This window comes from Notamacropus eugenii, chromosome 6 (assembly GCF_028372415.1).
Source record: "Notamacropus eugenii isolate mMacEug1 chromosome 6, mMacEug1.pri_v2, whole genome shotgun sequence".
NCBI classification, from domain to species: domain Eukaryota; kingdom Metazoa; phylum Chordata; class Mammalia; order Diprotodontia; family Macropodidae; genus Notamacropus; species Notamacropus eugenii.
In genome coordinates this window covers 5,816,474-5,843,324 of record NC_092877.1, presented here as the reverse complement: position 1 = coordinate 5,843,324, position 26,851 = coordinate 5,816,474, and the positions used below count along the sequence as shown (strand labels likewise).

Here is a 26,851-nt window from a genome sequence, read left to right as displayed (position 1 = left end):
GAAAATACATTTCTCTTCCTCTGTCCTTGTAGAGGTGGGGGGCCCATGGATGCAGACCTTTCCGTATCTTATCAGGCATTATTACTAGGGTGGTTAGTTTTGATTAAGTGCTTTTCTTTGCTTCAAGGGAAAACTCAATGGGCACAAAGTTCATGGGGGAATATTTCGAAGAGATATGACATAAAAATAAAAACCATGAACAAAACCTTAATTAAAAAATAAAGTTAAGTATCATGAGAACCAATCTAGTTGACCTAGAGCACATGGGAACACAGAACATCAGAGCTGGGAAGGACTTTAGAACATAGAATGTCACGTCTGAGAGGGACCTTAGAACACTTACTGCCAGATTGGGAGGAGACGGACCTTAGAACAGAGAACAGCAGAGCTGGGAAGGATATTAGAACACAGAATACCAGAGCTGGGAAGGACATCAGACCATAGAATGTCACAGCTGAGGGGGATCTTAGAACAAAAATGCCAGAACTTGGAAAGCCCTTAGAATTCTAAATGTCAGAACTGGGAGGTATGTTAAAGACCATACCATTCCCTCTCCTCCCTTTCTGGATGGGAAGCCTAGACTGCCTGGTTGGTTTGCCTGGGATTCTCCTAGGGTATCAATAGCAGAGCTGAGATTGAATCTGAATCCCTTGACCCCCAGCCCAACAGGCTACCCATCACACCTGGGTCATCCTTTCCTGGAGTCAGGTTTTAAGCCTCCTGTCGCCCCCCCACCCCCACCCCCCGCCGCCCATCCCCAATCCTAGAGACTCTCCATAGAACCTTCTTCCCAGCCCCTGGCCAGTCTTCCTCCCAGGTGGGAGAGTCAGCCAGCTCCCAGGCTGCCCAGCGCCCAGGTGGGGTGTGTGGTACCAGTCGCCGGGCAGATTAACTTTTGACTTGGGAGCCTGAGCAGGGCTGGTTTGGACGTCACTGAGGGAATATATATGGATCCGCCCCCACAATGTCATTTTTCCCCAAGCGGCTCCTCTGACTATCTCTGCACTTTAACAAAAGGAGAGGGATGGGGGGAAGGGGGGAGGGTAGGGGGAAGGAAGCTGAGGGCTTGAGAACAGGCAGATGGACCTACTGTCGTGGATTGGGGAGCACCCACTGCTGCCTGAAGAGGGGCAGCTCCAGTCCCTGGCTTGGATGAAGCACCTGGGGGAGCCCCAGTTAGGATCCTCCTGGGATTGGTTCAGCCTTACCTCATTCCAAGGTACAGAATCTTGGGTGCCCTGGTATGCCAGGGTTGGCAGATTGGGTGAGAAGGGTGGGCTAAAGGGGGAGATTGAGGAAGTCTAGCTCCTCTTGGTTTAGGATGGATATTTCCAGACTTCACCCTAGAGAAAGAAGGGAGAAAGCAGAGCTCCTCCAGCCCCCAAGTCTGTGCTGTTTTTTTGTCAAGGCTGGCTGAGTTCCCTTCTGCTCCCCAGAGCCAGCTGCATGGCAGAGAACCCAGTTCGGAGGGCATCATCTCTGGAAGATGATGGATGGAAGAGTTAGGGAAAGGGAAGAAACAGAGGAGGCTTGGAAGAAGGATGTGTGGGGGAACTTGGGGAGAGATTAAGGAGATGGAGATAAGTGTGTGGATGTCTTCCAGGAAAAGAAGGAAACAAGAAAAGGGGAAAAGCACATGTGGAAGAGGATGCGGTATAATGGAAAGGACATACTATCTTAGGCATTAGAGGATCTGGGTTTGAGTCCTGCCTCTACTACTTATCTGTGCCTCAACTTTCTCATCTGTAAAAAGAGGAGTTTGGGCTAACTGACCTTTAAGATGCCTTCCCCTTCTAAATCTAGGTTCCTATAATCTGGTCCTTATTTTCAAAATGAGTGGGCAAGACTAGAGAATATATAAAATACTTTTTAATCCCAAAGCCTGTAAGAAGACAGATTCTTGGGGGAACAAAAATGAGAAATTGACAACTCAGTATAAAATGGATAGATAGATACATACATAGACAGATAGACAGACAGACAGAAAGATAGATAGATAGATAATAGCCATATCCATCTTATAAATCATCCCAAGGTTTTTGTAATTGTTGATTTGAATATAGAAGGGATTCTGTCTTGAGAGTAGGGTGAGGGAGGTTGGAATAGAAGTCATTTTATAATTCCATTCAAACTCAGAAATTCTGGACTAATTCTCTGATTACTTTACAATCACAGTGAGATTTAAAGGAAAGGGAAGACAGGGCTAAGGAGTTAGTCCACCTGGGCTGGGAGTCTGCCCACTAACAAGGTAGTTGTTTAGGTAAATAAGTCACTAACAGTCTCTGTGCCTCAGTTTCCTCCTTTAGTAGAGTCTTAGGATTGTAGATTTAGAGCAGGAAGGGACCTTAAAAGCCGTGAAGTCTAGCCTCTTCATTTTATAGATGAGGAGACGGAGGTAGAGAGAAGTACAGTAACTTGGTTACTGAGTGGTTTCAGAATGTCAGTCAGGAATTAACTTCAGGTCCATCATAAGAGTTCCCACGTAGTCACCTTGACAGGAAAGGTGCTTTAGTTTCTGTCAAACACAGTGTAGATATTTAATAAATGTTTGTTGAATTTAATTTAATGGAGTTGGTGAATCTAGACAATCTGACTGGTAAGGGTATTGTAAGGATCAAAGGTGAGAAAGGATGAGAGAATGTTTTGGAAAGTTAAAAGTCTGATGGTACATAATCAAAGAATGTCAGAGCTGGGAAGGACTTTAGAACACAGAATGTCAGAGGTGGAAGAGGCCTTAAAACAGTGTCAGAGCAGAGAACAACTTCAGAACCTAGAGTGTTAAAACTGAGAGGGCTCTTAGAAAATAGAATGTTAGAATTGGAAGGGACCTTAGAACACAGAATGTCAGAGCTGGGAGGAGCTTAAAACATACAATGTCAGCGCTGGGAGGAACTTTAGAAGAGGGAATGTCAGAGCTAGAAAGATCGTTAGAACATAGACTATCAGAACTGGAAGGGACTTTAGAACAGAGAATTGTGAAAGCTAGAAAGGTCTGATAGAGCTGGGAAAGACCATAGAATGTAGAGTATCACAGCTAGGAGGGATCTTAGAACATAGAATGTCAGAGCTGAGAGAAAGACCTTACAACCAAGGATGTCAGAGCTGGGAGGGGGTCTTTGAACATAGAATGTCAGAAGTGGGAGGATTCTTAGGATAGGAAATGTCAGAGCTGGAAAGATTTTAGAACATAAAATGTGAGAACTGTGAGGGGCCTTAGAAGAGAGAATGTCAGAGCTGGAAAGGTCTTAAGAACGTGGAATGTCAGAGCTGAGAGGGACTTTAGAACATAGAATGACTGAGCTGGGAAGGATCTTAGAAGAACAGAAGATGTCAGAGCTGGGAGGAACCATAGAACATAGAATGTCAGAACTGGGAGGGACCTTAGAACATAGAATGACTGAGCTGGGAAGGATCTTAGAACAGAGAATGTCAGAGATGAAAAGATTCTTGGAACACAGAATATCAGAGCTGAGAGAGAGACCTTAGAACCCAGGATGTCAGAGCAGGGAGGAATCTTTGAACATAGAATGTCAGAAATGTGAGGATACTTAGGAAAGGAAATATCAAAGGTGGAAAGATCTTTAGAACATAAAATGTGAGAACTGGGACGGGCCTTAGAAGAGAGAATGTCAGAGCTGGAAAGGTCTTAAGAACATAGAATGTCTTAGGTGGAGGGACCTTAGAACATGGAATATCTTAGATGGGAGGGACCTTAGAATGTGGAATGACTGAGCTGGGAAGGATCTTAGAATGGAGAATGTCAGAGCTGGGAGGAACCTTGGAACCTTGAGCACTGCATGTTAGGGCAACCTTGAACATCATTATCATTCCTCACAGAGGGCCATGCTGCCCTCTGCCAACCCCTTCACTTTCCAGATGAGGCAATATGCATGGGGTTGTTGTCATTGCTGTTACCATTTAGCAGTTACTGTTACTCACTGCCCAAAGCTCCATGTTTTGATTGTGTCAGCAAACGGAGTCGTTTGCTTCTTCCCCTATTGAGAACTGGGCTCTTTCTGATGAAGCCAGACGGCTTCTCGCCTGCTGCCCAATGAGTCATTCGGTGAGCTAATATTCCTCGGCAGTTGGGCCTCCCAGGGTGTGAGCGACACACAGCATTCCCTATTCCATCCAGGTCACTGGATTGGCATCTGGGAGCGCCAGGAGCTGCCACAACAGGGTCTTCCCTCCAGGCCCTGCCGCTATTGAAGGTCTCTGGGCCCATGGGTCGGTGAGTCAGGCTTTCCTGGTGGGAAGATATGTGTGTGTGGGGTGGGGGGTTTGGGTGTGTCCAGAGGACCAAGCGGTTATTGCTTGAGCTGTCAGTGTTGGATGAGGCAGGGTCTGGTGAAGTAAGAAGCAGGAGACAGAGAAGGGAAATTCACAAATGTATCATCTAGTTCTAGAATCAGTTATGATAAGATTTAGACGTGAAAGAGACTTAGAAGTCAATTAACCTACTTTCCTCCTTTTATAAAAGAGGAAATTGAGGCCCAGGTTGGCAAGGAGACTTGCCCAAAATGACTCCATCCATAAGTAGTGGAGGCATTATTTAAACCCAGTTCTCCTGATTTGGAACTCTAGCCTCTTTGGACTCCACCACGGTGATGGGGAACCCTTTGGGTGGCTGGGGAGCAGAGTTGGATCCAAGAACCCTTTGATGGATTTCCCCCACCTCCCTAGCCGAGCTTGGTCTTCCTGCAGGCTTTGGTTGGGGCTTCGGACCCTGGAGCCCAAGGACATTGATGATCTAGGGGCCATCATCACTTATGAAAACAGAGTAATTGTAGCTGACAGATCTGGGGAAGCACCTTTGGAGTTAGGGAACCTGGGTTCAAATCTCAACCCTAACTTGTGCAACTTTGGGTAAATCATTCGACCTCTCTGAAACTCAGTTTTCTCATCTTTAAAAGAAGGATGTTGATCTGATCTTTAAGCTTCTTTCCAAGACTTCTTTGGAAGACCTTGGAGGGGAGAAACAATGTGTCTGTGTGGGAAAATGTCAACCCCAGAGTTCTCTAGGTTTGGTAGATATGTACTTTTCCCCTTCCTCCTGGAAGACTATGAATTCTGCTGTCTAATGGGCTTCATGCATCCACCAGATTTGGAGTGGTAAGACCTAAGTAAGAATGATAGGGGCATTTGTTGCTTGTGTGACCTCACACCAGTCATCTTAACTTCCCCTGGCCTCAGTTTCCTCAACTGTAAAACGAGGGAGTTGGACTGGATGAGGTCCCCTCCAGCTCTGTTTCTGTGACCTTGTGATCCACACGACTCAGGATGAGGAGGCGGGTGCTTGTTCCTCTCCCTTTTCCCTCAGCTTGTTTTCTTTCTGCCTCGGGAGCAGACAATGGAAGTTAGCTGACCTTCCCATTTGGATTTTGTAAACCACACCTTCCTATTCCCCATCTCACCTCTTTTGCCAGGACTGTGTGATATTCAGCAGGTGAGGGGGTGGCTAGATCTCCTGGGAACACTGTCCCAGAGCTCCAGGGCCTTCAGAATCTGGTGGTTCTCCTAGCTGGGAGGGGCTAGTTTTTCTCTTTTTCTCTCCCCTCCCCCAACTCCTACATATTTGGCTTTATTGAGATTTGCAGAGTACTTTCTTCACAGTAATCCTGTGAGATCACATACCTAGTTTGGGTTGTACTCTAAACCCTGGGACTCTGTAATGAGAAGAGTCAGAGCTGGTATTTGAACCTGGATTCTCCACCTTACTTCTCTATTGACTGTGTTGTGTCAAAAGATGCTGTTCAGGTGCCAGATCCAGGCCCTTCTGGTTTTCTCCTGAGGGGCAAGTGTGGGGGCCAGCTAGAGGACAAGCGTAAGGAAAATGTTATCATGGGGATTGCTGTGGACTGAGAGTTGGGAAACTGAGTCCCAGATCTACCTCTCTGGGCTCAGATTCCTGAGCTATAAAATGGGACTTGACCCTGTCTAAGGTCTCTTTCAGCAATAAATCATATGGTGACTAGGATAGGATTAAGGACAGCTTAAGATAAGTCCAATAAAACTCTGATGAATCAGGCCCAAGGCATCTCTAAATGCTGACATTTAAAAAAAATTGATGTCTTTCTAACATCATCCTCATTTCTGAGTATATTCCTTTCCCTGCCCTATACAGCTATCTATCTCCTGTAACTAAAAGAAAAACAAAAGGTCAATTCCACAAAACTAACCAACGTGTCAATCCAGTGTCAGTATATGTCCTATTCCATATCCATAGTCCCCCACTTCCAAAAAAGAAGGAAAGGAGGTGCATTTTATATCTCCTCAAGTGGCATACCCTTGCTTTTTGTTGTTCAATCATTTTTTCAGTCATATCTGACTCTTTCTGACCCCATTTGGGGCTTTCTTAGCAAAGATACTGGAGTGGTTTGCCATTGCCTTTTCCAGTTTATTTTACAGATAAGGAAACTGAGGCAAACAGGATTAAGTGACATGCTCAGGGTCACACAGCTGGGAAGTATCTGAGGCTAGATTTGAACTTGGAAGATGAGTCTTCCTGGCTCCAGATCTGGTACTCTGAGCACTATGGCACCACCTACCTGCTCTACCCTTTCTTTTTAACACTAGTGATTCTCCCCTACCTTCTAAGAACCTCGAGGCCTCCATTTCTACATCTCTTAAATGAGGAGATGATGCTACTTGACCTTGAAGGGCCTTCCCAGGACAGAATGGTCTTGAGGTCCATGCTCTTAGGTCTTTGGTGCTGGAGGGAGATTGTAACATCATCTACTCCAATGACTGCATTTAACAGAGAAGGAAACTGAGGCCCAGAAGGATTAACTAAACTTGACCAAGGTCATGTAATGGTTAGTGAAGAGCCAAGACCAAATCCCAAATCTTCTCATTTCCATGTAATTTTAGTTTCTTGAATCCAAGAAATAGCACCATATAGGAAATCAAAAGACTTCAGATCAAGGCTTGGCTTTACTACTTTTTAACTGTGTCCACATGGGCAAATCACTTCACATCCATATTTTCAGCAATAAAATGAGAGAATTAGACTAGATAGTAGATAGTTAGACAAATGGATGGATGGATAGATTGATGGATAGATAGATAGATCAATGATGATGAAGATAGATACCCAGTGATGCTGATGAGATATAGATAGACAGACGGATGGATGGATCAATGATGATGAAGATATAGAGTGATGATGATGAGATATTTATAGGCAGACAGACAGACAGATAGATAGATAGATGGATGGATGGATAGATAGATCAATGATGATAAAGATACTCAGTGATGATGATGAGAGAGACATAGATAAATAGACAGATGCATGGATAGATCAGTGATGATGAAGATAGATATAGAGTGGTGATGGGATAGATAGATACACAGATACATAGATAGATGGATAGATAAATGATAAGGTAGATGGATAGGAGGATGGTTGGATAGATAGATGACTAGGTGAAGTATTCTTAAGCTCTTACTATGTGTCAGGCATCAAGCTAAGTGTTTGGGATACAATTGCAAGCTTATACAAATATAAAACAATCCTTACTGTCAAGGAGATTACATTCTAACCAGGGACTACAGCACATAAAGGGGAGTTGGAAAGTGGGTGGAAGAGGTCCCTGGGCAGGGTCAAGGTAGTTTTAAAGGAGGTAGAGAAATCTGGTCATTGAGTCAAATAAAGAATGAAGGGAGCATGACTGAGGAACACCAGGGAATGGTGGTTAAGGGTAGAGACTTATTTATCATATGGTCCCCCACAGACTTAACCTTGTATGATTTTTTTATCTGATATCTAAAATGAAAGACAGGGTTCTTAGTGGGTAGATAGCTTTGGAGCCAGGAAGACCTGGGTTCAAGTCCCGCCTGTGACACAGATTTTCCATAATTCTCCCAGGGACGTTTTTTAAGACTCCAAGTTGCAGAGTAGGTGCCCAGGAACTTTGGTAGGAGTCACTGGGATCCCTGGGAGCTCCCTATACCAGTGAAATATCAGGCTTGGGACCTTCAAAAATCCAAAGCAAGATGAGAATGCTTTACCACTATCTTACTCAGTCTGTTTTTGTAAGCAAGAGCATGAGTCCATGGGATAGCTGGGGGAGATAAGCCATGGGTGTACCATGAGGGTTAGGGACACATCTGTGACTGTGGTCAAAGGAACCATCTGGACTTCTTGGGAAGCTGCTCTCTCAAGCAATAGGACTCTTCCATGTGAGGACAGAGCCTCTGAACTTGATCTCCAGAGTACCAAGAACTCCCTGAAGGATGAAGCTAGAAGGTAGGATAGTTTCCTCCTCAGTGCAGCCCCACTAGGTCCCCACAGAGGTCCTAGCTCTGCCCCTGGTAGAATGGTAGCCAGGGAAGTTCAAGGTCCAGCTGCCTTCCCTGCTGAAGGAGGCCTGAGAAGTGGCAATTGGAAAAGCCTTCTTCATCCTCTCACCTGGATAGAAAAGCTTTGGAGATACAGGGTGATGTTACAGAAAAGAGTGCTACTTCTTGGCTGTGTGATCCTGAGCATGTCACGGTGCTTCTCTGAGACTTAGTTTCTTCATCTGTAAAATGGGTACAATGATTTCACTATCTACATCACAGGGCTGTTACATGGGAAATGTTTTGCAGAGAGGCAGTATGGTGGCATAGTTAGACTTGGAGTTAGGAGGACTTGAGTTCAAATTCCACCTCAGAGACTTGCCAGCTTTGTGACTCTGAGCAGGTGAACATGAACTCTTTGAGCCCCACAGATTTATCTATTTCGAACTGGAAGGGACTTTAGAGGTCAACTCATCTACCTCCCTCAGCTTCCTCATCTGTAATATGGGTTTAATGATACCATCTATCTCACTGGCTATTAGGAAAAGAGAAAGTTCTTTGCTATCAATCAATCAACAAGCATTTATTAGCTATTACAGTCGTACTCTACCCCTGGACTAAGTCATGGGACTTGACAAAACTGACTTGAAAACCAGATACTGATTTTGTTCATTTATCCAGTCATTTATTAAGGGGGAAAACAAGCATTTATTAATCACCTACTGTGTGCCAAGCATCATACTAAGTGCTTTACAAACATCTTCTCATTGATCCTCACATCTGAACTCATTTTCCCAACTTGTTTCATTAAGCAAACATTAAGTGCCTTCTGTGTGCAGGACAAATCTGAACTCAGTTCTTTTGACTCATTTAAGCAAATATTAAGTGTCTACTGTGTATAAAGCATTCCTGCTGGGAAATAGTGAACACTTAGATAAAATAAAGTCCTGTAGGCTAGTAGATGAATAAGACAGAAATATAAATTGTGAGGGTACTTCTAGCTTGAAAATATTCCTTCCTATTGAGAGTGAAACAAGGTCATTTCTCTGAAAAAGCCCTGCTTTGCCTCCTAAATGGGACAGGAAAAGATGCTAAGCTGGTTATTTAAGCTTCCCAGTTCGATCAAATCTATTACTCTGAACACCTTCCCTGCATGTCATCTCCACATGACGGGGCTGGAGCCATCCAAACAGGAAATGAATTCCCTTGGGAGGTAGTGGATCACCTGTCTCTGGAATACTCCTTCCAGACTTATTGGGGACTTTGTCTTGGAGGTTCCTGTTCAGGTACAAATTTGAACCAAAAGACCTCTGAATTCCCTTCTAGTGCCTGGGTTCTATGTATCTGTAGATCACTTTACTTTTCCCCAGAGATCTGTCACTCCTATTAACGATGTTGGAGAAGCAAATCTTATTACTATTCCATTTTATGGATAAAGAAAGTAAGGCTCAAAGAGAAATACAGAGTCGTGATGATCCTTGCTAGTAAAAGAGGAGTCCTGACCGTTTTTCCTAACCTTGGCTTCCTAGAACTCTTTACTTTTGTCATACTCCCAGTTAAACACAGTAGGTACTTAATAAATGCATATTGAATTGAAATGAATTGAGTTCTCTTTCCTTTACACAACAGTGAGGAACAAATTCCTGAAAAGTGACTTAGAAATATTTTTTATTGAAAGTGGTTTATAGCTAGATTTCTTGGTTACTTTTTTTTCTTTTAAAAATGGTCTTTACTGGTATCTTCTTGGGGTTTTTTGTACATTTCCCAATATACTCCTCACTCTTCACCTCCCTCCCAGGAAACCATTTTTTGTAACAAAGAATAAAAGAGAGGTGAAAAGAGCCATCGAGTCAAGGGGCCCACTCTCAACATTCTATGCAGAATTCCACACCCTGGTCTCCCAGCTCTGCAAAGAAAGGAATATGGTGCATTTTCCTCTTCATTGAGGCTGGGCTTGGTCATTAAAGTTTCATAAAATCCAAGTTTTTCATGAAAAAAACTCAGTATGGAAAGCCAACGAATTCTGTTTCCCATAGTGTTTCGTTACCTTGTTGTAACCGCAGGAACACCTGTTCATACAGTACTTGAAGGCTCACAAAGGGTTTCCCTGAAAACAGCTTTATGGGGTTTGTAGTGTATTGTCTCCAATTGGCAGATGAGAACACTGAGGCACAGAGAACTAGACAGAATCATAGATATCTAGCTAGGAGAGACCCGGGAGGTTTCCTAGTTCAGTTCCCTCATCTTATGGATGGGAAAACTGAGGCCCAGAGAGGTTAAATTAGTCAGTGAAAGTGCGTTTATTAAATGTTTGTTGTGTATGGGTTGGATATGACAGCTCGGTGTCATAGTGGCTAGGGCCTGGAATCAGGCAGACTTATCTTTCTGATCTCAAATCTAACCTCAGACACTTGCTAACTGTGTGATCCTGAGCAAGTCACTTTACCCTGTTTGCCTCAGTTTCTTCATATGTTAAATGAGCTGGAGAAGGAAATGGCAAACCACTACAGTATATCTGACAAGAAAATCTCACATGGGACCACAAAGAGCCAGTCACAGCTGAAAAATGACTGAATTTGGGTGAACTGTCCGGATACAGTAGTTTTTAATCCTTTGCTTCTTTCAAAATTCAAAAATTAATAAGATATAATACAAACTGTAATATAATGTACTTTTTATATTACAGCTACAGCATAATATATGCCACACCATAATACAATATCTATGTGTCTTTTGTTTTTATATCCCTTTCATTATCAAATACATCCCTCCCTTCCCCTCCTCCCCGCCTTCAGACAACCAGAGTTGTTGAGAGGATCAAATGAGATCATTGTAAAGCACTTAGCACGGTGCCAGGCACATAGTAAGCCCCATATAAATACTAGCTATGTTTATTTTTACATATTAGGTGCTTAGGAAATGTTGTCAAATTGAATTGAATTGTAAATCTTCCAATTTCCCATATCCGAGCCTTAGTTTCTTCATTTGTCCAACGAAGGGTAGGATTAAATGACCTCTAAGGTTCATTCTAACTTTAGACCCATGACCCAATGGAAAGAATCCATCACTTAGGGAGAGCACAGGGTCTGAGCTATGCCTGTCCTCTGTTGGGGGGTTCTGGGAAGGGAATGTTCCCATGGAGGGCTGCTGCCCAGGGAATGCAGTTATTAGAGATTGAATTTCCTGGCATGTTTGAGCCCTGGAGATTCCAGGCCAGTACCCAGTGAGTGGAAGGGAAGCAGGTCAAACTGACCCCCTCCCTTGGCCTTGGTCACTGGAGTACAGTAACCTGAATCCTGGTTGGCAGACAGATTTACTGGCTTTGAATGGGGCCTGTTGTACCAGCTGATTTTATCTCTTTCCACAAGTAAGGTGCATTGGGGAAGAAATGGGCCAGACCTGGATCCCCTCCTCTTTCCTGGATGGCCTGAGAAGGACACTCTGTCTCCCTCTGCTAACCTTGGCTTGCCCTGGCTGGGGACCTGCCTCTCACCATAGGTTAAAAGCTTGTCAGTGGCAGGAGTTCAGGTCTGTTCTCCTGCTTTGTCATGAACTTAGAGAATTTAGAGCTAGACAGGCCCTTAGGGATTGGACTTCTTGGCCTGGGGTCTGTGCATATGTGTGCACGTATGCATTGTATGCCTGTGTGTGTATGTGTGATTAAATATTTTGATAACTGTCTCAATATAATTTCCTTTGTAACCCTATTTGTTTTCTGCATTTAAAAACATTCTGAGGAGTCCATGGGCTTCACCGGACTACCAAAGGGGTCCATGACACAAACCCCCTTATTTGACAGAAGAGACTGAGACCTAGAGAGGATAAGTAGCTTGTGAGTAGTGTCCAATTTGCCACATCACACACTGAAGTAAATGTCAGAAGTGAGATCTGAACATGGGTCTTCTAAATCCAATGGTTTTTTTCCCCTCAATTCCACACTGCCCACTTGCATGGGCCCAGGCTTGAAGTCTAGGAGACAGACAGAGAGACAAACAGATAGATGTATAGAAAGAAGGAAATAAAAAGGAAAGAAGGAAAGAAAGGAAGGAAGGAAAGAATAAAGAAGGAAGGAAAAGAGACTAAAAAGAGAGAGAAAAGAAGAGAAAAGGGGAAAGGAAAGAAGGAAGAAAGGAAGAAGGAAGGAAGAAGTGAAAAAGAAAGAAAAAAGAAAGATGAAGAAAAGAAAGGAAGAGAGGGGAGAAAGGAAGGAATGATAGAAAAAAGGGTGGATAGATACATAGATATAGAGTAAATGAGCATTTATCAAGTACTTAGTTACCATGTTCTAGCACTGTGCTAAACATTGGGAATGCAATTACAAGCCAAGACAGTGGTGCCTACCCTCAAGAAGCTTGCATTCCAGTGGGGGTGAGGCAACATGTAGAGACATTGAGAAGAGAGGTTGGGGAGGATACCAACTAGACAGGAACTCCCCGACTGGAGGAGGGGGATCTCAAGGGTAAGAAGGTAGCTGGGGTGGAGTTAGAAAAATATGAAGAGTCAGAATACCAGCAGGAAAGAAGTGGAGGGAGGCAGTATCTTCTGTGTCTGGGGCTAGTTAGTGTGATGAGTCAGGCTATGCTGTTCATAGAGTTAAGGTTGTGAGTTCTACATCCCTGTGATATACATCCTGGGGCACTGCCTTCTGTCCAATCTGAAAATTTCGGTCTCTGGGGTAGAAAGAGCTCTGAATTTAGAATGGATAGATATGGAGGTAGAACTGATAAAGCCTTAATAAGTGATTAAAGATGGGGTGGAGGGAAAACAAGGAGGCAAGGGTTGCTAAAGTTGAAGACAGGGAGAAGTTAGAAAGAGAAGAAGGTGTGAGGAGAAATAGAATGATTTCTGTTCTGGACCGGATGAGTTTGGAAATGTCCATTAATCAGTTGGTGATTGGATACTGTAGCCTCTGACAAAAATGAGGGCTGGATATTTGGATCTGGGCAATGTTAGCTTAGAGATGCTCTAAGCTAACCCATGGAAGCTGAGGAGATCACCGAGTGAGAGAGCATGAGATCGATGAGAAGGGGACTCAGGACTGAGGCTCGAGGGGACCCTACAGCCAGTGGGCTTGACCTGGATGAAGATACCACAGAGGAGAGTGTGGCATAGTCAGACAGGTAAAAGGAGAACCCAGAAAGAGCCATGGTCCCAGAGAAAAGAGAGCAGGCAAGAGGAAACTGTGTCCAGAGGTATCAGATATTACAAAGAGATGAAGAACAAGGGCTGAGAAAAGGTCTTCAGATTCAGCAATTAAGACATCATTGGTATCTTTGGACATTCTTTTCAGTTGAATGATGAAGTTGGAAGCAGATGGCAAAAGGTCGGCAATTTAGTGAGGGAAGAGGCAGGAGCAGATTGCTTTCCTGCCCCCCATCCTGAGAGTTTGACCCTGAAAGGGAGCAGAGATACAGCCTGATAGACTGAGAGGGTAGTAGCATCCAGTGAGAGGATTTCAAGGATCTGTCATCCCTTGAACCTTAGTTTCCTGACTCTAACTAGTGGTTCTTCCTACTGAATCAATGCCGGCTGCCTAATTCCTGCTCCTTCTGACCTATTCTCAAGCCCTGCCTCCCATCTCCCTAAAGAGGCTGAGTCCAGAGACAGAAGGCACCGTCTGGGCAGATCCCTTATGGGCACAGGAGATGCCAGGTGGAGCTGGGAGCGTGGGCTGGCCGGCTTGGGACTGTTGAGACGCATAAATTATTTTGCTGCCTTCTGGCTAATTTTACCCTCTACATTTTCATGAATCATTTCCCATCCGGGGGCGGGTGTGTGAGAAGTGGAAGCGGCCCCTGCCAGCTGGAAGGGCCATGCATGCCAGTCTAAGCTTCTTGCTGTACTTGTGTTCTCTTCTCTCTCTCTCTCTCTCTCTCTCTCTCTCTCTCTCTCTCTCTCTCTCTCTCTCTCTCTCTCTCTCTCTCTCTCTCTCTCCTCTTCTCTCTCTCTCCTCTCCCCCTCTCTTCTCTCCCTCCTCCCTCCCTCTCTCTCTTCTCTTATCTCTGTCTCTTTCTCTCTATTCTCTCTTTCTCTCTCTTTTCTCCTCTCTGTCTCTCTGCCTCTCTCTCTCTCTCTCTCTCTCTCTGTCTCTTTTCCCAACCCTCCCCCCCCCCCCCAAGTCCCTATTCCATACAGGCACACACAGAAAACCACCAAACAGCCTCCCCCAGCCTGGGGCTCAGCATTACCTTTCTAACCTGGTAGCAGACCCCTCTGCCCTGATGCCCCCAAACAGCCATGCTCTGATTATCTTGGCTTGGCAGGTCCTCAGACTGTTTCTTGGACAGAATATGGAGTTTCCCTTTCAGTTGCAAGCACACAGCAGAGGAGTAGGAAGGAAGAGGTGTGTATGTGTTAAAGTAATAGTGCTGGGTGGCAGCATCTGTCACCGCACCAGGGGCACCTTCATGCCTTACTATTTACTGTACTTCCCGAAGTACCCTCAGATGCAGGAATCTGGAACCATTGCCTGGTTTTTATGTGAGCCTTTAATTTTAGAGTTGAGAGAGACCTTAAAATATAGATTAAGTATAGCTCATAGATTTGGAACCTGAAGAGACCCTAGAATTCATCTGTGAAGCTCCATAGGCGGAACATGCCTCCTGCCTGGGATGTCCTCCTTCTTCACTTCCACTTTATACAATCCCTACAAGCTGAATGGCCCAATGGATAGAGCACTATGCCTAGAATCAGGAAGACCTGAGTTCAAATATGACTTCAGACATTTATTACCTGCACAGCCCCGAGCAAACCATTTAACCTCTTTCTGTCTCAATTTTCTTATCTATAAAATGGGGGTGATAATAGTAGGACCTACCTCCCAGAGTTTTTGGAAGGATAAATGGTGATATTTGTGAAGTGCTTGCAAACCTTAAAATATTACATATGCATTCCATTATCATTATCATTATTATTGATTTACTGTTTTTATTAACTCAGGTATGGCCTCCAATGGGAGTCTCCTCATTCCCCCTCATTGTTGGCATTCTCTCCTGCCTCCTCAGATCATGGTTGAAGTAGCAGGGTAGAGCAAAGCAGTTGAATTGAGAGTTAGAGCCCCAGCGTTCTAATACTGCCACTTAAAGTGCCCATCCCAAGGTCTCAACTTCCTCATTTGTAAGTTGGAGAGCTTGGACCCATTGGCCTTGGACGCACCTTCTAGGTCTACACCTAAGCTCCCATATCCTCCAAGGTCCTTTTCAGCTCTTAGGCCATGATCTATCCATCAGCTGCTGTAGAGTATGCGCTCCTTGAAGGCAGGGAGGCAAATGGTAGGAAAGCTCCTACTGCTGTAGTGCCTTAAGGTTTCTCGAGCACTTCTCCCGCACCCACCACCAAAGGAGGCAGTGAAAGTTTTATTGTTCCCATCTTGCAGGACAAGATAAGGGTCTGAGAGTGGAAGTCATTTGTGTAGCTAGCAATGTCTTTGCCAGAATTTGAAGTATCTATTGGCTCGTAGACTTAGAAATGGAAATACCCTTAGGAGTCATTGAAACTCAGCTCCTTGATTTTAGAGTTTAGAAAATTAAGGCCCAGAGAAATATTTAATATCCTAACTGCCCAGCATACTTGCTTTGCACGTAGTAAGTGCTTAGTAAATGTCTGTTGGGTGACATTGGATTGGCTCTAGTTCAGACCCATCCTTTGACCGATGAGGAAACTGAGTCCCAGAATTAGTAGCTGAGATAATACTACAACCAAATCTTGTGATTTCTAAGCCAACTAAGCCTCAAAGAGAAAGGGGGAAGGGAACAAAAGTTTATTAAGTGCTTATTGTATGCAAAAACACTACAATATTATTTGATTTAATCCTCATGACAACCTTGGGAAGTAGGTGCTCTTATTATCCTCATTTTACAGTTGAGGAAACTGAGGCAGACAAAGGTTAAGTGACACACACTTAAGTTAAGGTCACACACCTAGTAAGTGTCTGAAGCTAGATTAGAATTCAGGCCTGTCTTTGCTCCAGGCCCAGCCATCTATCCACTAGATGACCTTTTTGAGAGCCTTAAATTTCTGCCCTTTCCAATTCTTTTCTGCCCACTGCAAGAAGACACCTGAGGTTGGAGGGGGTTATTTTCTGCTCAGTGGTCTTTCAGCCAAGAACGTCTGGAAAGAGAGATGCCTTCCCCCACCCCTACTTGGGCTCCAGACATCTCCTCCATCTGCCCTTTGAGGTGTGGAAGCCCAGCAGCCCAAAGGCAGCTTTTCTGCTCCCAGTGTGGCTGCATGAGCAACCACAGACTTCTCAGAGTTGGTCTGCAAGGGGCTTCCCAGGTGGAGGTCAGGGACTGTTTTTCTATTTCTTCTTTCTTTCTTTCTGTCTTTCTTCCTTCCTTCCTTCCTTTCTTTCTTTCTTTCTTTCTTTCTTTCTTTCTTTCTTTCTTTCTTTCTTTCTTTCTTTCTTTCTTTCTTTCTTTCTTTCTTTCTTTCTTTTTCCCTTCCCTCCTTCTCTTCTTCCCTCCCTCCCTTTTTATTTCTTTTCTTTTCTTTCCTTCTTTCTTTTCCCTCCCTCCCTTCCTTTTACTCTTTCTCTTATTTCCCTTTCTTTCTTTTTTCTTACTGTCCTATCCCTAGACCCCTCTTGTCCTCATTCTGCCATCGCACCCCCCCCCCCCCATAGGGTGGTGCTTGTATGAATGGAAAGAAAGGGATGGGTTTGAGAGGTGTTATAAAGGTTGAAGATTTTGGATTAACAATGGGATCCTTGGGGTGAGACTGGGGTGTGAGCTGGGGCCTCTCCCTGCTTGTTACCTTCAGTCCCTGATCTCGGACTCGTCAGCTGGGTTATTTGAACTCGGTTTTGGAGGAGTTCAGGTTTTACAGTTGGACGAGCAGGGGTCGTTCTTTGCTCCAACACTTGCTTACTGGTGAAAGTGCCAGACTCTTAGTCAAGAAGCTCTGAATTCAAATCCTGACCTACTCTGGGGCTAATCACTTCAACTTCTGTGCCTCAGTTTCCTCATCTACAAACTGAGGTGGGGGGTGGGACTAGTTGCTTTTTCAGGTCTCTTCTGCTCAAAATCCTGGGATCCTAATTGTGTGACACTGGACAGATTGCTTAACCATCCTTCTAAACCTTATTTTAGAGGGAAAGAGAACTAGATTTGGAACCAGGAAAACCCAAAACATTGACTACTTGTGTGACTCTCGGCGAGTCACTTAAATCTCTACCTACCTCAGTTTCCTCACCTGTAAAATGAAGGGCAATATTGTAGTGACTTGTGTGCTAGCCTTGGAGTCAGGAAGTTCTGCTTGTGACATTTTACTCAGCGTGTATCAGAGAGAGATCATTTAATCTCTCTAAACCTCATCTCTCAAATAAAGGAATTGGACTAAATCCCTCATCCCTCCACACATGAGATCCCCTCAGTCCCTTCCAGCTCTAAGTTTTATGGACTTGGTCTGTAAAACGAGGATAGGGACAAACTTTTACCTACTAGGTGCCAGCATTTTGCTAAGCACTTTACAAGTATCTCTTTTGAGATAGGTGCCATTATTATCCCCATTTTGTAGAGAAGGAAACTGAGGCAGATGGCAGTTAAGTGACTTGCCCAAGATTACACAGCTAGTCAGTGTCTGAGGTCAGATTTGAACTGGGCTCCTCCTGACACCAGGCTTGGTGCTCTAGCCACTAAGCCACCTAGCTGGAGTCGTATTTGCTCAACCTTCCAGCACAGTGGTCGTGTGAGAAAAATACACCTTGAGTCACTACAGAAATGTGATTAATGATAATAATGATACTGGTATTAATAAAACAATAAATAATGATACAAAGATTATCATATAACATTATTATGTATTACAAGCCAGATATGATTATATGGTATATCAATAATCATTATATATTATAATTAATATGATAATATAATAACATGATAATATGATAATATAATAACAATATAATATGTAACATGATATAATACTATAACTATGTAATAATGGAGAACAAAAATAATCATAAAACTTAGTGAATGCTCGCCCCGGGGGTTGGTGATGGGGGATCATGTGTGTTGGGAGATCTCGGCAGGAGGAAGGTCCTGGGATCTTAGGCTGAAAGAGAAGAAAATCAGCATTTCTATGGTACCTCTGTGCCAGACTCTTTTACCAGTGCTGGAAACCATCGCATCCAAATCCCTCGTTTCATAATGAGGAAGCTGCTGCCCCGCGGGGGCTCCCCCAACGTCACAAGGGGAGAAAGTAGCCGAGCCAAATTCAAACTCATTCCCTCTGGGACTTCCAGCAGAATCAGAGAAAAGAAGGTGATTCATTAGGGCTCCCTTCTGGGTCTCTGCGACCTGTAACTCTTCTCCCCTCCTTCCTATGCCTGGGGCAGATCTCCATTTTCAACGTACAAAGGAAGCCTTACTTTGCTCTCAAAGCATTGCCATGAAGGACTTGGTGTTGGCCTTCTGGGCAGCAGTGGGAGAGATTGGGGTATTGTGGAGAAGTAGCTTGCCAAGCATGGGGAGAATAGGGGAGGAAACACTCAGACAGGTGAGAGAGTTGGATGATGAACCTGCCAGGGGGCAGTTAAGGATGGATGACCAGGCAGCTGGATAACTCGTTGGGTGAGTTCTGGACTTGGAGTCAGAAAGACCTGAATTCAAATCCTTCCTTAAATACTACTGAGTATTCATATCCCCAGGCAACTCACTTCATCTCTCTGTGCCTCAGTTTTCTCATTTGTGAATGAATTCTACAGCCTCTGAGGTACCTTTCAACCCCAAACCTTGGTCCTATGACTTCCAAACTCCAGACTTAGTGCCAAAAGCTAATGAGCTTTGTTAACTGCCAAGTGGCTCCTTTCAGTCCTAAGACTCAATCAAGGAAGCCTCTCTTCCCACTCTACCCGTTCCCACTGCCTGACACTCCTCCCACCTTACCCAGAACCTGGCATTTAATAACCCAAGTGGTTTTTTCCCTGGGGGTCCAGGATCTCTTGCCTTTGGAGATTATATAGGAAAACGAATCTAGAGCTAGAAGAGATGTCAGATTTATCTGTGGTCCAGGAACTTGTTTTAGAAAATCTGTTGATCATGTATTTCAATATAGTGGGTTTCCTTTGTACTCCTGTGCATTTAGAAACAGAGAAGCAGTCCATAAACTTCTGCAGGCTGCATGATACAGAGAAAGGTTAAGAAGCCCTGATCTAATCCAGCTCTTTCATTTTACAGATGAGGAAACTGAGGCCTAGAAAGTTTTAGTGGCTTGCTTACGGCCATCCAGGTAGCTGAGTTGGGATATTTGACTTCAAGTTCAATGTTCTTTCCACAACACCATGCTGCCCTTCCTGAGTCTGCGCAACCTTGGACACATTGCTTAACCTTATGAATGTCCCTCCGTTGAGGTGGGTGAGTTAGGGGCTCACTGAGAATGATGTCAGAAGGTACATTGGAAAGAGAAAGAGACCTGGGTTCAAGCTTTAAGAACTCTGCCAATTGTCCCATGACCATGGTCAAGTTGCTTCCCCTTTTTGGGCCTCAGTTTCCCCTTCTGTAAAATGAGAAGATATTATTAAGTCACCTCTTGGATCCCTCCAAGACATAAATTCTAAGTCTCTCTGGACCTCAGTTTCCCCATATGTGAAGTGAGAGGGTTGGTTAGAGGTTCTTAATCTGGGTCCAAAGAAAGATTTCAGGTGGTTCAGGGTTGGATGAGGGGAAAAAAAATCTCATCTTTATTTTCACTAACCTCTAAATGAAATTTAATATATTTCCAATTATTTAAAACATTATTCTAAGAAGGGACCTATAAAGTAGAAGACTACTAAGCTTTCTTTTAGCTTTAGCAAACTATGAACCTATTAGATTCTCATTCTTTTTTTAAAAAAAATCTTAATATAGTTTGTTTGCTTATTTTGCGGCTGGATTTCACCCAGGCTGAAAATGCAGTGGCTACTCTTGGACCAGATCCCATGGGTGACTGGCCCAGGAACTTTGACCTATTCTCCTAAGCTCCTCCCTAGGCAGCCTGATTGCTCTTAGATCTCTCATATCTGTGTCCAAGTTCTTAGTGTGGACACCTGATGCACTTTCAGAGCTCCCAAGCCCAACTAATCCACCAGCCACCTCCTCCTCCAGACCCAGATGCACACTGTCATACCTGGTCATGCAGTTTCTTTTGATACAGTACTCAATTCAGTTTTCAAACTCCATTTAGTTTTTGTTGTGGTGGGGTCATTTTTCTGTGTTGTCGCCTTCTCTTTGTGACCTGATTTGGGGTTTTCTTGACAAAGTTGTTGAAGTGGTTTGCCATTTCCTTCTCCAGCTCATTTTACAGATGAGGAAATGGAGGCAACCAAAGTGAAGTGACTTGCCCAGGTTCACACAGCTAGTAAGTCTCTGAGACCAGATTTGAACTCACAGAGGTGAGTGTGCCTGATTTCTGGCTCAGCACTCTGAAGTGGAGGTAGGGGGAGATTAAGCAAATACATTATATCCCTTGTGACTGATGGCTCAGGATAACTTTCTACTCTTCCATTAATGATCAGCAGTAGCCATTGTGGTTCACTGTATTCTACCTCTTAGACTGTTTATCATATAACATTGTTCTCATTGCTATATAATTCCTCAAACACGGCTTTCTTTACTCAGCATCATGTTATATTAGTCTTCCCACGTTTCCCTTATGACTCAGTAATATTGTAGTCAGTGTACAAAGAGTGCTAGCCTTGAAACCAGCAAGACCTGAGTTCGAGTCTTGACTATGTGACCTTGGGCAAATCAGTTTACTTCTCAATATCCTAGGCAAATCAGTAAGGTTATAACTGTCAGAGAAGCTCCTTGGAGGCATCACTTCCTGGTTTTGTCGAGCTGTGCTTTGTTCTATGGACCATGTCCTGTTTTGTTCAGCCTTCCTCCAATCTCTAAGTGCCCGATTTATTTTTAACTTTTGAGTACTATAAGTAGAGTCATAGTAATCTAGGTTTTAAATGGAAAGGAGCATTGCTTAACTCAGGGCTTCTTAACCTGGAACTCAAAGCCCTGTATAGGTTCCATGGACAGATTTTAGGGGAGATTCCATGAACTTAGATGGGGAAAAATTTATATCTTTAATTTTCACTAACCTCTGCTTGAAATTTAGCTTTTCTTTCAATTATGATATTAAGAAAAAAAGACATTACTGTGGAAAATCATCCACAAGTTTCACTAGATTCCCCAAAAGGTCCGTGACATGTAATAAAAGTTTAGAATGACATCTAGTCCAACCCTTTCATTTTACAGGTGGAGAAACCGAGGTTCAAAGGATTTCATTAGCCGCTGTGTGGCATAGGACATGGATATTCCTCTTGGAGTCAGGAAGTTGTGACTCTGAACCCTGCCTCAGTCATGAGGCACCTCAGTTTCTACATCCGTAAAATGAGGATGGTAATAATAGTCTCTACTTCACAGAATTGCTGTAAGGATCAAATGGAATAATATACGTGAAGCAATTTCCAAACCTTAAGTCATTATGTAAATGCAAGCTATTATTATTAAATGACGTCTAAGGTCAAGCAGGTTGAAAGTAGATCCAAGGATTTGAACCCAGGTCTTTTGACCCTATGTCTGATGTTCTTCCTAATTCTTCCCCCTGCTTGGTCTGAAGAATTTGGTACACATGTCACTGCTCTCCTCCAAACTAGGCCCATAGTGTGACTGCTGGATCATAGGATATGAATAATTTAGTGATTTTACTCTCACTTTTCCCTGTTGTTTTCGGGGGGGTTTGGAGTAGATTCCCTCCAAACAGGTCCCATGGTCCAGGGGTTGACAGTAAGTCTACTTCCAAGTTTCCCAGGGTTGCTGGAAGGGTCAAAAGTATGTATAAGCTACTGCATAAGCATTATTAATTATTGTTATTACTAATTATGATACACTGCTGCCATCAAAGGGATCCTGGCAGAGACAAGGGCAGACACATGTCAGCATTCACGATCCCCGGGTCAGGCCAGCGTAAGCATTTCAGGATCCCTTGGGATTGGTCCCAGTAACCATGCAGGGTGGGGCCAGTTGCCCTCCTCCACCCCCTAGGGCCTCCTGGAGCTCCTACTGTTTGCTGGACTTGGAGCTTGACTAATCTCTAAACCTCCAGACTCAGAGGAGCCAGCTGGCATAGGATGCCCAGCCAGCTGGCACCAAGGCCCATGCAGGCCACCTCTCTCCAAACCCCAGGTTACCTCAGACTCTTCCACAGGGGCTCTCCAGGCAGGAGCCTGAACTAGAGTGGGAAGCATTAGACTGGGAATCCAGAGACCTGGATTCCAATGTTGTCTTCTTCATTATCGAGCTGGGTGACCCTCATCCATCATTTCTCTCTCAAAGTCTTTGCTTTCTTTCACGTTCATTGAAAAGTTTAGATGAGGCAAGCAGGCTGTAAGGTCCCTTCTAGCACAGGTATTATCGATCCAGAAGCTATTTCACTGAGAGCCTGTATTCTGGGGTCCCTTCTACTTCTGGTATTCTGTGTCCTGAGGCCCCTCCCAGCTCTGACATTCCATGTTCTAAGGCTCCTCTCACCTCAGACATTCTCTGTTCTAAGGCTCTTCCCAGCTCTGACATTCCATGTTCTAAGATCCTTCTGAGCTCTGATAGTTTGTCCCTTACAACTTCAAGACTGCAGTTAGTAATATAAATCCATCCCTTACGACCTTGTGGCAGGTTGGCTTAGGCTAGCCTGGGGTAAGAGGGGTTGGGGGCTGCAGCCAGTGAAGCTTCAGACAGATTTTTCTCTGAATAGAATTAGAGTGGTGTGGGGAGGGAAGAGGGACAGACAAGTGACAGAGACAGAGAGACAAAGAGAGACAGACAGAGAGACCAGGAAAGAGATTGAGAAGTGAGTTCATTCTTATGGCCTCCCTGCTAAGGGTAAGGAAGAAGGCCTGGAGAGGGAGGGGAAGGAGGATGACCAAGTATTGCCATTAATTCCCAGGGTGACTTTGGGTGAACACTTCCTGCCCTGAGCCCTTAATCTTTAAAATAAGGGTGGAGAGGTCAGAGGTCAGAGTGGATTGATCTCTCAGGACCCTCTGGGCTCTAAAATCTGAACAAAGCTTCAGATGGAAGGAGAGACTTGAAGGACACTGTCATTCCCTGAAATCCCAGCGATCTTAACTCAGCGTTGGCCCATTTTGCTAGCCAAGCTAATGACCAAGGGCCAGGCTCGGCCCAGACTCAGCACTGCCATCCCCCAGAAAAGAGCAGGAACCAACTATTCAGCAAGTGTCTATGTGGGCATCTTCTCCAGTGATTATGAGGGGTCTAGAGATGCCTTGAATGGGAGAGGGGTGAGGGTGGCGGTGGGGAATAAAGACTTTTTCATGGGAGACAGTGTTGTGCCATGGAAGTAGCCTTGACATTGGAGTCAAAAGACTTGGATTCCAATTCTGACTCTGCTCCTAACAGTCTTTGTGACCTTGCACAGAGCACAAGCCTCTTTGAGCCTCAGCTGCCTCATCAAATGAGAAGAGTGGGTCTGATGATCTCCAGGATAGTAACTCACATTGATATGGTACTTGTCATGTTATCTCATTGGAGCCTTTCAGCCAAGCTGTGATGGATGAGAAAATTGGGGAAGGAAGGAAGAAAGGAAGGAAGGAAGGAGAAAAGGAAGGAAGGAAGAGGGAGGGACAACTAGGTGGCACAGTGGATAGCACACTGGCCCTAGAGGCAGGAGGACCTGAGTTCAAATCCAGACACTTGACATTTATTAGCTGTGTGACCCTGGGCAAGTCACTTAACCCTGATTGCCTCCAAAAGAAAAGGAGAGGGAAGGAAGAAAGTAAAGGAGAAAGAAGGAAGAAAAGAGAGAAGGAAAGGAGAGAGGAAGAAAAAGGGGAGGGAGAGAGGAAGGAACAGTGTTAAATCGTTTACAGTTTTATCTCATTTGACCCTCACAATCACCAGAGATAAAGGTTATTATCCTCATTTTATAGTTAAGGAAACTGTGGTACACAGAGGTTGAGTGACTTGCTCAGAGTCACACAGCTAGTAAGTATCTGAGGTCAGATTTGACTTTGAGTCTTTCAGGCTCCAGCATTCTTGAACCCTGTGCTATCTGCTGCCCTTAGCTCTAACATCTTCTGAACTTGTCCTCTCTTTGGCCCAGTTTCCTCACCTGAAAGGAAAAAAAAAGACAAGAGGTCCTCCTCTTCATACTTTCCAGGGACTGTTGTCATTTTGTCAGGGAGGGTACGAAATAGAACTGCATTGGAAAACCTAAGACTGACTTTCAAGGCCACAAAGCAGCACCGTGGATAGAGCACTGGGCCTGGAATTTGGAGGACCTGAATTCAAATCCTGCCTCTCAGACATTAGCTGTGTGACTTTCAGCCTCACTTTCCCTCATCTGTAAAATGGTGGTAGTAATAGCCCCTACCTCAAAGGATCTTTGAGAGATAATACTTGGATAGTGCTTAAAGAGCTAGAGAAATACTGGCTTTTCTGGGGATGGTTGTTATCGGTCATCACCGGTAAGGTCCGATCGCCGGCTTGAATCTCATCGTTGCAGCCCAGCAGTGGTTTCAGCCTTGGTCAGATCACCTCTCGGCTGTATATGGACATTAGCTGGAGGGAGGGAAGACAAAGCCTCCAGAGCGCAGAGCCTTCATTTCCATTTTCTGGATTCAAACACAACAGTGAAGCTGCCAACAGAGTTTTAGCCAGGTACTGCTCAGGGCACTGGCCCAAGGCTAACAACAGGCAGCTCCTAGAGCCAGCACCTTCAGGCAGGCAGGCAGGCAGGCCAGCTCTCCCTCTCCTTCCGCTGAAACCACCCTGGCCCCCAGGGCCTGAGCAAGGCCCCCTGCCTCTCCTCCCCCATCCTCAAGTGCTCAGCCCTGCCCCCACCCCAGCACCTATCACACAGAGCCAGACACCCAAACACCCGCCTCCTCTTCTCTTCTTCCACCATCCCCCGCCACCCCCTCCTTCTTCCTCCCCTCCCTTTTTCCAGTCCTGTGTCCTGGTGAAGCTTCAGGCCCCCAAAAGGAACTCTGTTGATTCCCCCCTCCTACACACACACATACTCCTTGGGAAGAAAGCCAGGGGCCCGGTAAGTGGGGCCCTCTCTAGCTGGGCCTGCCTCCAAAAGGCCTCTGTGCACTGAGGGTGGGAGGGGGAGCTGAGCTTCTAAGGGAGCTCTCCCCTTCTCCCCCCTCCTGGGCACACAGCAGCCCAGCTGCCCCCCTCCCTGGCCTCCCAGCTTCCGCCACCCTCCCGAAGCCCCAGCCAACTGCCTGCCCCCAAGGCCAGCATGAAGGCACATGTCCCTGCAAAGAATGTGGCCCCGCTGCTGCCTGCCAGGAAGGTTAGTAAAAAGGAAGGGAGCTACCATCTCTCCCCACTTCCTTGCCCCCATGGCCTCCTTCCCCCTGGGGTTGCTCCTCCTCCTCCTCCACTCCTAGGTCAGTCTCTTTGGCCCAGCCTCTGTCTCCCGGGCTCTGCTCTCCTTCTTTATCTTTCCCTTTCCCTCTTAGGGGTCAGGGCTTGATGTTGAGAGTCAGCTAGGAGAGTTAGAACAGCCTAGAATCTGGCACCATCTGCTCCCTACCTGGGTGGCCTTGGGGAGACCTTTTAGCAGCTCCTGGTCTCAGTTTCCCTCTCTGTAAAATGAAAGGGTTGCACTAGATGGTTTTGGAAATCACACATCTAGATATAGAAGAGGACTCAGAAGCTGTCTGATCCTAACCCTTCATTTTATAGAGGAAGAAACAGAAAGGGGAGGGAAGTGACTCATCAAAGGTCACCTAGGACTCTTTCATTTTTGCCCTCCTGTCCCTGGCCCCTGACAGAGAGCTTTGGTTACACAATAAGTGCTTAATAAATGCTTATTCAGTTACCTTGTATTGAGGGGGCATAGCTGGGCTTTGAACTCCAATCCTCAGCCTCCATTAACACTGCTCTGAATTTCCACCCTTTCCTCCTCTGGCCTGGGACTGGGACTCTTCTGCCTTGTTGTAGGCCCAGGTGGACCATAATTACCTGCTAACAGCAATGGGCTTATGTGGAAGTCTGAGCCTCACTCTAATCTATTTTAGGACTCAAAGGGACCTTGAAGATGACCCCTCCATTTTAGAATTAAGGAAACTGAGGCTCAGTGGCATTGTACACTCACACAGGTAATATTTATCTGAGCCAAGATTGGAACCCACATCTCATGACTACAATCCAATGACCTCACTGGTCATGTAATGGGCAAGCCACTTTAAGTCCTGAACCTCAATTTTGTCTTCCGTAAAATGGGTCTAATGCTGTCTTCACTACCTGCTTCAAAGGGAAGTGCTTTGCAAACCATAAAGAGAGTTGAGGAGGAAAGGACAAGATGTGTGGAGTCATCATGTTTACCAGAGTCGTGCTGCTAGCCAGCTGGGTTTTGGGACCCCAGGGTTGTAGCTAAAAGAGACCTGGTTGTTTTGAGATGGATGTGACCAGGCAAGGCCAGAAGCATGACTTTTTGTGTCTAAGGTGCAACCGGGGTCTTCCTTGACTAGATGGGAGACTCTGGCCTGTGACCCATCCTTCAGGCTTTGGAATTGAATGCAGTTCCATGAATTCATAGGAACCTGGAAACATTTCCAATTAATGGG

General features: G+C 45.0%; 1 protein-coding gene across 8 annotated transcripts in view; it reads left to right on the top strand.

Moving 5' to 3' along the window:
- Window positions 1-26,851, top strand: part of PRDM11 (PR/SET domain 11) — a 94,080-nt gene that overhangs the window by 12,078 nt on the left and 55,151 nt on the right. The window contains exon 1 of one of the 8 annotated variants that reach the window (XM_072617972.1): window positions 1,084-25,572. The exons of 5 other annotated variants lie outside the window; for them this stretch is intronic. In XM_072617972.1, the coding sequence (XP_072474073.1) occupies window positions 25,519-25,572 (54 nt within the window). In that variant the 5' untranslated portion in view covers window positions 1,084-25,518. Of the gene's footprint in view, window positions 1-1,083; window positions 25,573-26,851 lie in introns of those variants that run through there. 2 more of the 8 variants (XM_072617967.1, XM_072617973.1) reach the window with 2 other exon arrangements.